Source organism: Sinocyclocheilus rhinocerous, unplaced genomic scaffold (assembly GCF_001515625.1).
Source record: "Sinocyclocheilus rhinocerous isolate Xijiao unplaced genomic scaffold, SAMN03320098_v1.1 scaffold688, whole genome shotgun sequence".
NCBI lineage: Eukaryota > Metazoa > Chordata > Actinopteri > Cypriniformes > Cyprinidae > Sinocyclocheilus > Sinocyclocheilus rhinocerous.
Genome location: NW_015651641.1, coordinates 15,332 through 27,740, shown reverse-complemented (window position 1 = coordinate 27,740; position 12,409 = coordinate 15,332). Strand labels below are relative to the sequence as shown.

The following is a 12,409-nucleotide window of genomic DNA, read 5'->3' as shown; positions in this document are numbered from 1 at the left end:
TCAAAACCAGTCTGCCAGAAATTAGCAGGACAACGGCTAGTTGTTTACCGCCTGGCTTACTTTGGCAAATTGGTGTCTGTTCTGAAGAAATAAACTTAAAATGAAACTTTCTGTAGACTAGCGTCAGACGCACCGCCCATTTCAGTCAATTCGAAAAGTTGTTTGGGCTCCACATGTTTAGCAAAACACTAAGAAGTCAAACAAATTATGTGTATAAACAGAAATATCCAATAACCTCTGCTCAAGGAGTGACGTCTACAGTATCGGCTGATGGTGTCAAGGCTCGCACCTGTCCAAACCACACAGTCATGCATCAGTGAACACCAATTAACAATGACATTAATAACCAGTTTAGTCTCAGTTGTAAACGACCCACCCAATATATGTTTCCAGGACAAACTGTCAAACTTAAATGCCAAAATGTCAACCAGTCCTAAAACAAGCCTTTCTTCTCCAATTCGAGCTAAATTGAGGAAGTTAGTAAAAATCATAAAAATCACAGAGCTGTCTGCAATTTAACTGATTGCTCGCCCCCACAAACTAATCACTGGTTTTTTGGCTTTTTTGGCTTCTGGATAAATATAATAAATTAAGACAGGGATTTCAAAAGCGTATGTATTTAACAAACACAGACTGACTCAAATAAAAGTTTAGCTTAGGAAATTAAAAAGACAACCTCAAGTCAATAAAAACAATTTTTTGTTTAGTTTGCTGGGTTACGTGGTCAAAAAGCATCTGCAACAATTAAAGGTGATGATGGTTGTTTAAACAGTGGTTCTTAACTAGTTAACTAATGGAAACTAATAGGGAATGTGACAATTTTATCAAGTGAGGATTGAAAGAGAAGTATTTGCACTTTTTTTCACAGACAACAAACATGTAGTAACTAACATTAGGTTACAGAATGATAGAAAAGTTTAGCTTAGGAAATTAAAAAGACAACCTCAAGTCAATAAAAACAATTTTTTGTTTAGTTTGCTGGGTTACGTGGTCAAAGTAGGCTGGTAGAAGATTAACCAAACAGTGATCAGAGAGTCCCAGAGCTGCTCGGGGGACAGAGTGGTATGCATCCTTTAAAACAGTGTAGCAGTGGTCCAGTATATTGCTGTCTCTGGTGGGGCATGTGATGTGCTGTCTATATTTAGGCAGTTCACGGGTGAGATTAGCTTTATTAAAATCACCGAGAACGATAATGAAAGAGTCCGGAAAATGTTGTTCTGAATGGAGTAATGCGACGCTAACTGCCACAACAGGAAAGTGCAGAAGAGGAGACGATCTACGCACCAACCCAAAACAAGAACGGCAAGTTCAGATGGCACGCAAGAGCTCGAAGAACCCCCTGCTTGTTTTAAATCAGAAGTCTGGGAAAGTTTCAGGTTCTACAGATGCACCCGTCGACCAGCCATAAATCGGAAAAATAATTTTTTTTAGTTTTATTTTGGACGATCTCCATTCTGGAATTGCACACAAATTGCACTGCAATCTTTTCCCAAAATGTAATTTGTGTGGAAATATTATAAGTCTGCAAACAGAGGCCAGAGACGCTTAAGACCACTTACCTCAGTTTAATGCATATTAAAGTAGTGTTTATTAGCGTAGCGCTGCTTTGTTTACAGCGGTAACCAAGGAAGCGCTGTATCGCTGCTGTTCCATAAGCTGTCATTTTCATTCAGCCCGTCTGCTGATTTTGTTTTGTGCAGGTGTCTTATGTAGCATAATTTCACAAATCAAAAGTCAATTTTGTTTTTGCTTTAAATCTTGAAATTGCATTATTATCTAATTCAAATCAAAAACAACTGCTGATGCTACATGTGTGCAGCACTACTGTCTGTTCAGATAAATGAGAAAAAAAACATTGGGGATTTGTTGCTTTTTCCTGCTGTACTGAACTCGTATCGAACCATGACCCCAAAACCAAGGTACGTATCGAACTGTGACTTCTGTGTACTGTTACACCCCTATTGGGTATGATTAATAGATCAGAATAAGGCATTAATATGTGCTTTATAAGTACTAATAAAGACCCAATATGCTAGTAATATGCATGCTAGTTAATAGTGAGAGTTGTCATCAATTAAGATTTTGAACAAATGAAGTGTCGGTGACCAAGTGGGATGTGTTCCTGAATCAACATCTTGGCCCTGAAACAACATTCCTTTCAAACAGACACAATCCTAACCACATCCCCAACCTCAACCACGAACAACTCCTGAAATCAGATGGAAATAATAGTAACCAACCTTGTAATGAGAACAGCATTGTCGTGGTGGGCGATCCCATTCTCTGGGATACTGTTTCCATCTCCCTGATGAGAAAGAATGGATTTCTGCCATTTACAGAAGCTGTCTAGAGATTTGTCTGCATGGTGGTTTATCTCCAAGTTGGGCTGCAACGTAAAACACCAATGCAACGTATCAATGCAACAAAATCTGATCTACAGCAAGATGAAAATAACAGAACAACAAAGGACGCTTCAGCTTGTTAAGTTTATATATTTTATTTAATATAGTATATATTATTTGGCTGGTACAATGTGAATTGTAGCTCTTATGACATCATCTAAGAGCTAGATCTTTTGTTTGGTTTCCCAGTTTGAGAAGAGTTATTTGACTCTTCTGAGAACAAAAAAAAAAAAAAAACAGACAAATGCCCTGGCTCTCTCATTAAAGACATTAACGTAAAACCTTTTACAAAGTTTCCCTCAGGGACAATGTCTAGGCATATCTGTTCGAATAACTTTTATCTTTAAAAGTGGTCAGACGATTCATGATTCCATCTGTCTTTTTCAGGGCAATAAAACAGCAGACTACTGTGAGGTGTGTTTCTAAGCTTCTAAAAATACTCTGAGCTCACACTCATTTGATGCTAATGCAGACGAAAGACAAGAACTATGAATAGCGTGCATGTGCGGGAGACTAGGGAAAAATATCACACTAGTCTAGCCTCAAGAAGTACTACTGAAATACAATGACCTTTAGCAAAACCAAAATGCAGTTGTACACTATAAACTGTTTATTCTTGCAGAACAATTACACCATTAAAGGGATAGTTCAACCAAAAATGAAAACTCTTCATTGTTTACTCATCCTCGTGTCATTCCAAACCTGTATGACCCTTCTTTCTTCTGTGGAACGCAAATTTGAAAAGTCTCATTGTTTTTAGTCCATACAATGAAAGCCAATGGGGTCCAAAAGAACATAAACGGTCTGCAATATCTTCTTTTGTGTTTCAAAGAAGAAAGTAAGTCATACAGTTTTGGAATGACGTGAGGTTGAGTAAACAATGATAGAATTGTCATTTTTGGGTGAACTATCGACTTCTACATCACTTAAAGGCGATTAAAACACTCACCTGATCTTCTGTCAGAACAATCAGTCGGGTTACAATAATGTTCACAACGTTTCCAAGACTGGCATCACGATAAAGTTTGGCAACCTGACCTCCAGAAAAGAAGAAAAGACACAAAGTCAGCCAAGTGCTGTTCGAGTTCTTCTTATGTACCCTTGAAAGGAATGAAATGCACATTGGAGACAAACACGCATGAGAAAAGCAGGACCAAACTTACAATATTCATTACGGACAGGATGTAGTGCTCGATGTCTTTGCGACCGTGGTAGCCAACCATCATTTTGTCTGCCACCACTAGGGTCTCCACAAAGCGTTCAGAGCTGACAGAACGTCGCTGGCGGTGGCCACCCATCGAGCTGTCGCCGTCCGTGGCCGGGTAAGGTGGGTTTGCTTCAGGATTGGTATCGTAGCTGGGTGTCCGGTTTATTGTGAGGTCTGAAAGATAACAAAAATGGTTCACGTTATCATCAAAAAGTGATTCATTAGCAGTTCAATTGATAGTAAAATGAGGTTTAGCTGAACTTTAGAGTAGATCTTCACTCAACGTTCATGCCGAGGCTGTTTGCAGAGACTTCCAGCCAAACCTGAACCACTGACCATCATTTCCTAAACTGCTATCTATAGCTGTTTATGCCACAATGTGGCCAAATGGAGGTTTACCAACCTGAAACACCACAGCTGAACTCCTCGCTTGGCTCTTGCAGAGAAGGAATGGAAGTCTTTTTATAAATAACATGTGGTTGTCCTTCGTGGTTGACATCACTGAAATTTCTGGATATATTTTTTAATGGCTCTATTAAATATTGCTCGTCCTCTGTGGTTATGACACCATGCTTGATAAGAAAAGAGAAAATGATGGGTTACACAAAAAGCACACAGGAAAAACAAGAAAATATGTTCATTGACAATGTATGAACTATTCCATCTGCAATGTCAAGGACAAGGTTGTAAATTCATGCATTTTAATGGCCGTATCACATGCTTATCATCTCTACAAATATATTCATGCTGTTGAAATACAAACCAGAACTCAGATAACTATTACTCATATTATTTCAAGTAATTCATATCATTCAGCATTGCAAGCAAATGCCAAAACATGCCACAATACAAATCAAATCAATCACTCAAAAACCACCAATTACATAAAGAACAACACTGTAATTACTGGGACAGGAACCAAAGCACACAGACCTGCGCCCTTGAACACCCCCAATTTAACATAAATTCAAAAAGAGCCTCAGAAATGTGTTTATAGAAAAAGAAGATGAAAAAAAAGCTCTGGCATGCTCTCCAAGTCTGTAAAACTCCACAATGAGACCAATTAAATCTTTACAAAGAAACAGCAACACTGCACACGCAAAACGAAGGCGCAGTTGATATAAGCCGTATGCTGTGTGATGCACAGCGAAAACTGCTGAGGCATTCAAAAGATTGTTTTTCCATTTTTGGTTTCAATAAAAATGACTGAGGCACACGCAGAGATCTCAATTTATGAAGTATGGTGGGCCAGTACTTTTGGCTGCAACAATCATAATATCACATTTTAGCGATATTACACTGTCTCGTTCTTCATTCTGACTAAAGGGGGAGTATGGGAAAAAGTTTAATATTACAGACGTGACAAAGCAGAGCTGTTTGAAATTTCTTGTGGACTACAACCTAAAGCGTTTGTGTCAGATATCTGGTTGGTTTAATGGCAGAGGTGGAACATTAAGTTTGTAAAAGCATTGCTTTTCCTTTCATTTGAGCCCAGCCATTGGGACAAATCAAATTTATTTGATATCAGATGTGATACATGACATCAGACTAATCTAAGTAAACAAGCTAGTTAGGATCATACTGGGCTTTCTTTTGTGGCCTAAAACATGTGAAATGGTAAGATCGATGCCTGATCTGAGGTCTTAAAGCAATCTCAAGTAAGCTTTTTTCACAGCATTTGTGGCAGAAAAGAATTCACGCTTCATGTCCCTTAGTTTGTAAAAACTCAACATCATATTCACATGTGTTAACATAAGATTCGTGCAGACGTTTTCGACCTTACAAGGAAAAGACCACCACAATAAAATGAAAAGGATTCTTTTAGAATTTTTTTTAAAAGGATTCTTTTAGTAAATTTAAAACATTTATAAGTAAATTTAAAAATTCCATAGTAAGTCCATTACTGTAAACACAATTTTTGCTGGATTTTACTGGTTAGCCTGTTAGCATTAGCAGATAGTCTGGTAGATGTGTACTACACCATTCTTAGGCAAAGAGCCTCCTTCTCCATTGACAACTTCAATGTAGCTGTACATTCTGACAAAATATAGTTTTCATTATATTATACACCTATAAAGCCAAAATTCAGTAACTACACCAACAGTGAAATGTAGAAAATGGCTTTTTTAAAATGTTGATTTTTCACGAACTGAGTGTCCTTCACAGGACAAGTCATGGTCTAAGAGACCTGATTATGGTCATTACTCAATTGTGACAAAATGTGTTATTGCAATATGATCGATGTTTAACCAGTGCCCATTTTGGATATCTCTTAAGAGCATAAAAGAGACTTTTATTTTTTTAATGTCTGGCTCAGAATAGTGATGTTGTTATGACGTTATTCTCTAACAGAATATTAATTAATTGTTAATTTTGTCAGCTGTTACGCTGTGTCTAAAATTGCATACTGTATAGTCACTACATTTGGTTTGAAACTTACTTTGTGACCATTAAAAACAGCGTGTTATATATAGTATAAATGCATTTAATATGAAGGAATTTCGGACGTACTACATCCGCCATGTTGTCACTGTCATGTGACCTATGACACCAGTTGATCGCTTCACAGCCATTCACAACTCCTCTCTTGTGGCCTCATGGGATAGTAAAGTGTCCATCAGATGCACACTTCAGAATTTCTGCGGAAGTAGCAGGTCATCTGGGTACTTTAGTTTTATGAATAACATGAATTCAGACATACTACTTGGCTCAAGTGTTTTTTCCTACTACATAGTATGGAAGTAGGCATATTCAGATGCATTGTTAGTATTAGTCCTGTGTTAAATGGCCTTTTGAGTTTTTATCATATTTATTTAACCTATCCTGTTTGTTTAGTCAAGTTTTTGTGAAACCTATTTTCAAAAATGTGCATTTTCAGGCCCCCAAAACATTGTTGATGTGTAAAATGGCCAAAATGCATAGTTTTACCGTTTTAAACGGTGAAAACGGTGTCATGTACATGTTAAAATGCATAATAGTTATGCTGAGTAATAGTTAAACTGATAATCACTATTATTTTTGCTCAAAATTCTTACCGTGATTACTGATTACGATTGCTGTCATTTGAAAAATTTCATCATAATTACTGAACTTTCACCTATTTCCACCTGCACAAATCAAGAGATGATTATTTTACACACGTGTTAAATAAAATAAAAATGTATGAACTTTGAGTGGGAATCACAACTGAATTTTTGAAGTAATTAAAAAGATTTCTGCACCAAAATGAGATATTATACAAGACGAGAGAGCTTGGTGTAAATAACCTTGTTGAACTGATTTATTATATTATATTATAAATGACCTTCTCTACATTCTGAAAACTGGCAAAATTCAAAAGCTTCTCTCAAAAGCTAAAACGATGAAATTCCTAATATTAATCATGTGGGTCATGTGCCAGCCAAACAACTACCATTGAGATGGTTCTTTCGAATTAAGGAACAAGAAATTATTCGCTGTGTAATCAACACCATGTCGCAAATGCTGCTGAGCGAGCCTAAGGAGTATTGTAACTTCTTTAAATCATCATTCTGTTATCACTCCTGAAACTATAGGTCTGCACAGCAGTTCAGAGGGAAGGTTTTGTGTTTGCACGCAGACACAGTGGCTGCAGGAAATGCCTTTAGGACCAGCAGAGCCACTCTAAATTCACATAGATTTATGCGAGGGTGCTGCTGATACCAGGGTGGAATCCAATATCGAGGCCTGTCCTGCCACACGAACACCCCAGTTTAAGGTAACTGCAATTCTCTTGGGAATTTTCCTCTCAGTCTCTCGTCAAGTTAAAGACACAACATGCAGGCCTGCAATCTAGTTTTCAGTGATGGGGATGCTACTTTTACACTGAAGCCTGCCAAGATACAAGCTACTCATAGTTTAAAGTATTTAAACGACGGTCAAGCATTTGGAAAAGTAGTTACATGTAAATACATTAAAGCTATTTAAAGGAATAGTTCACAATTTAGTCATGTTGTTCCAAACCTGTAAGTTCCTTCTGTGGTATTTTGAAAAATGTCTCAGTGCATTTTATTTGTCCATACAATGAAAGTCATTGACTGTATGGACAAAAATGTTGAAAAACAAAAACATTCTTCAAAATATTTTCTTTTGTGTTCTGCAGAAGAAAGCCATACAGTATTATAACAAATTGAGGGTGAATAAATGATTATAGAACTTTCATTTCATTTTGGGGGACAAAATAGTTTTTTTTAAAGTAAACATAAACCCATACATATAGAAATATATATACTTATTTATATTTTATATATTCAAGTATATATTTTTATAGACTTTTATAATACACACACATAAATATATATATATATATATACATACATACATACAGTATATATGTATTATAAAAGTCTATTATATATATATATATATATATATATACTGTAAATGTATTACAAAAGTATATTATATACATTTACATTTAGACATTTATATATATATGCAAAAACTCAAAACAATGAATTATTTCTTTCTGAATTGACCAACCTTATGATCAGATTCATTAAAACAAAACAGATTTTCTATATGCTACATGACAGAGACATTCAATAGTGTTTGATTATTGCCTCAGCATGCCAAGCTGTGTATCATTAAAAACATTTAAAGTTACAGAAGTTTATGGTCAAGGCAATTTGCAGGGTCACACTAGTTTATACTAGTCAGAGCCGTGATCTAACGTTTCGATAATCGCATTGCATCACAGGAAGCCACGTTTCACAGCAACCGTGTGGAGTGCGCTTTAGTTAAGCAACATCAAAGTCCCTACCAGATGAAATGCTCAGCGTGATATAGGAATCAGCTGGCAACGAGCTTGCAGGTGCAGGAGGGATTCAAGCCCGATGTGGAGAGACAGCTAAGCTAATATTTTGCTGTCACTCAGCAGTCACTTTAACAGTGAGCAGAAGCAGCCGTGTACACAGAGACAGGGACATAGATAAGAACTCTGGCAGCAAAACAGACAAGGTGCTTTAAGCGCTCTCTCTCTCTCTCATGTTAGTCACACATGAGGCATACATTTCTTGAAGCTTCCTAAGCTTTATTAACGTGATGTAGACATGCTGACTCATTCTGGACGCTGGCCTGATGCTCTGCAGTTAAACTGCTGAGCAAGACATTGACATTGTCATTTTTCATTGTTAAAATCCTTTCTCCCATCTGAGCTTAACATGCACCGACAACTATAAGTAAGCCAATAGTTGATTGATTTCCCCAAAAAGTGTAAACACTGTGGCGGTATCAAAACATTGCTCCGCTTGTTTGAGCTTCCCAGCATTGGGGGTGGGACTATCTGTTTGTCCAACCAATAGCAGAGTGTTCAGGACACCTGAACTTTTGGAATTCCTTTTGGTGATAGTAGTGATGCAGAACTGACACACTTCGGCTCTAACTAGATTTTTGCTATGCATTTATTGAGGTATTTTGCTATTTATTTTAAACAGTGTGTTGCTATTAAGGCATTCTGGGTGGTTGCTAGCTGGTTGCTCGCAGGCGCAATTCAAAAGAGCTCACCAAAGTCTCTATGATATTCTGGTCCATAAAACCTTCAATGCTTTTTTCACCTATTTCTTTGCCATGCGAAGATTGTAAGTTTGATCGCTTAATGTAATAGCACATCTCCTCAACAAGCCACATGGTTTAGAAAGAATCATCCACAGTAAGGACAGCATATCAGTCACATCAAGAAGGCTAAGTCAGCAAATATGTGGCCCTTTGAGGAAGTAAACACTTCAGCTGAAGATCTTTAGATATGTGGGCAATAAAATGCAATGCATATTCCACATGTCATTGGCCAGTGTGCTTTCATATCCCTGTGCAATTTCCAATCTGTTCTTTTATGCAGAAAACAGTGTGCTTTTTCCTGAGATATTTTGGAGAAAAACAGCTTGCTACAAATATTACAAATTCAGGGCAAATCAGAAGGTACTTTTGGTACATCTGAAGATACTAAATGTGACTTACTTTCTCATACACCCAAAAGCATGAAGATATTCAAAGTCGGTTGTACTCACCAAGCCTTTGCAGTTGCTCAATGCCACTTTTGTAGTGCTATATTGATCCAGTAGGTATCCAACATAGTGGCAGTTATCGACTACTGAATGCTGCCAGTCTAGTCCGTCTTTGTCCCAGTACTCTACCGTGAAATGTTTAGAAACCAGGTTGGGGTTGAGTGTCAGGTTCAGGTGAAAGTGCTTGCCGTAGGCTGAGAGTCTGTAAAAAAGCCTGGTCTCAGTGTGGTCCAGCTCAGCCTGGTCCAGTCCACGTCGCCGCCGACCGGGCCTGTAATGCTTCACAGTGTAACCCATGAACTGGCCCCTCTCATTCACCCGCACTGGTACTGTTAGCTGATAGTGCTCCAGCATGGACAGGAATTCCGCTTTGTGTTTGGGGAAATAAAGTGAAGCAGATAACAGTGAGGAATACAAAGGAGGGGGTAATCATGGGAAACCAAAAGTCACCAAGCAATTTCAGCACTGTAAGTGGCAGGTGTGCTCAGGAGGAAAGTTCAATTACTGAGAGGCTTCACAGCTCAGGAAACTGAGTTTCAGTTACATTTAATTCTAGTAGCAACTTTGTTTCTGATGTTTCTCCTAAAAATCCTTTGGAGAAAAAAAAACAAATTAATGTGGGTAGTAAAGGAAAAAATTGGTTCTTGGAAGAATTTGATGAGAAATTTGATTGTAGATGTCTCCATTGTTTTTCCTTCACAGCAGTAACATTCAAAGGGAGTAAATGGAGACTTCTGTGTAGCCTATCTGTTTCTCAGATTTCTCTCCCGGTAATTTAGAACGTGTCTCCTCTTGACGTTTCTAAGTAGATCAACAAATGTCGCAATATATGGAAAGATTTGATAGTTAAAGTCAGAAGTCTTAAGGTTTCTCTTAAGGTTTTTCAGAAGCAACGATGGTGATACTTAAAAGGAAGCTTAACTGACAACACCATCTCCTGCAAGAGCAATATATTTTCCACCATACTGGCAAATCTGAGCACAGTTTGAGACATTGTTGAGATCACTTTTGGAACTCCAGTAGAAACACATGAAATTAGTTAAAGTCAGAAGTCTTAAGGTTTCTCTTAAGGTTTTTCAGAAGCAACGATGGTGATACTTAAAAGGAAGCTTAACTGACAACACCATCTCCTGCAAGAGCAATATATTTTCCACCATACTGGCAAATCTGAGCACAGTTTGAGACATTGTTGAGATCACTTGGAACTCCAGTAGAAACACATGAAATTAATTTTTTTTTTTCCTCAGGGAGAAAAATCAGAAGCAGAAGACGCAAGTAAAAATCTCAATTTTCTCTCCATTTAGTCTCTAGGAGAAACAATTGAGATATTAAAGAGATCTTTTGTACTAGTGTCTTTAAATAGTAAAGAAAAAAATCTGTGAGATCTCTTTAATGTCTCAATTGTTTCTCCTAGGCATAGACATCACTAAGTCTGCTGCTCTGATTTTTCTCCAACAGAGTTTCAGGGGAGCTCTCAAAAACGTCTCAGACACAATGCTGTGCTCAGGTCTCTCAGACACAAAAGCCAGAGATCTCAAAATGAACTCTATCATTTCTCATCAATAATTTCCAAGATCGAATCATCTGAGTTAAGCTACCCACATTTATTTTATAGTTCTGTACTCTTACTTTATGTCAATAATTGTCTCATCTGTTTATTTTTCCTAAGGAGAAGCATCTGAGATGAGCTTGACACTTACATGAAACATAATTGAGCAATAAAAAGTTTCCTCTGGGTAGAGCTGAAAGTGTCTTAATGACATAATTGTAAGCAGAAATGAATTTTGGCTTGCGACTGGTGAGTTTTCAGAGCTGCTATGACATCACTATGATCACTATATGTTCTTGTCCACACTTTATTAAACCTACCTTGAGAGTTGTATGAAAGGATCTGAGCTTCAGCAGCGGCCAAGACCAGGCTAAATATCCAAGTCAGCGTCTTCCAAAAAATTTCCATAATTTAGGGAAGATCTGACATGGGGTGGGGGTAGGGGGATTGGAGGAGGCTACAAGAGGATTAAAGCGATATGATCAATCCAGCTTCGCACCATAACATATCCGTGACAAGCATCCTCGACACATTTGAATCTCAGTCCACACTTAATCCCAGGTTTAAAAGACTTCCTAAAGGTGACTGGATCCTGCACCTTTGTCAGCCATGAGCAGGGCAAGAATCCATATGAATTCTCTTCATGTTATTCCAAAGCAGCAGATCTATATTAGGAGCTTGTCCCAAACGATCCATTTGTTTGCCTGGAGACGAATGAGAGTGGGGGGGGGGACTTGTCAGTGGAAAATTGCCAGTTTGTGATCTTACAAAAGTTCTTAAAATGGACTTTGACTGAACATAGCTTTTTAACTGCAAATACTAAGCAATGCTTTGTCTTATCAAACATCGGGAGCAGATTGCAATTCCATAGCTGTAACATCTGGACTTGAACAGGTTTGATCCCACACACACACACACACACATAACGGTGAGCTCATAGGTGTTGAGTGGGATGCCGTAACTTCAGGTTATCATTTTCACACCTGCACTTGACTATTAGCTGCCCTGCCTGTTTCCGACTCAAGGCATGAAACCGTGCTGCAAAAACCTGTTGCAAATAACTTGACTGGCGGCTGATCAGAGCTTTTCCAGATTCTTGGTGTGTGAATGGAATCAACAAGCATTTATTTCTTGTACAAAGTATGAAGTCAAGTGTCATCTGCATTCAAATGCTACTGGAGCCTCTCTCAAAACTAACAACTTTTCTGAGCCCTTTTTTTTTTTTTTTTTT

The 12,409-nt window shown here is 37.8% G+C and overlaps 1 protein-coding gene across 1 annotated transcript in view; it reads right to left on the bottom strand.

Annotated features, from left to right (window-relative positions):
• The window catches only part of LOC107713302 (A disintegrin and metalloproteinase with thrombospondin motifs 6-like), a 91,495-nt gene that overhangs the window by 77,680 nt on the left and 1,406 nt on the right, over positions 1–12,409 (bottom strand). Inside the window, exons 2-7 of the mRNA XM_016518763.1 lie at positions 11,499–11,882; positions 9,633–9,997; positions 4,013–4,181; positions 3,566–3,783; positions 3,352–3,435; positions 2,241–2,386 (exon numbers count right to left, since the gene is read on the bottom strand). Of these exons, the coding sequence (XP_016374249.1) occupies positions 2,241–2,386; positions 3,352–3,435; positions 3,566–3,783; positions 4,013–4,181; positions 9,633–9,997; positions 11,499–11,586 (1,070 nt within the window). The 5' untranslated portion in view covers positions 11,587–11,882. The remainder of the gene's footprint in view (positions 1–2,240; positions 2,387–3,351; positions 3,436–3,565; positions 3,784–4,012; positions 4,182–9,632; positions 9,998–11,498; positions 11,883–12,409) is intronic.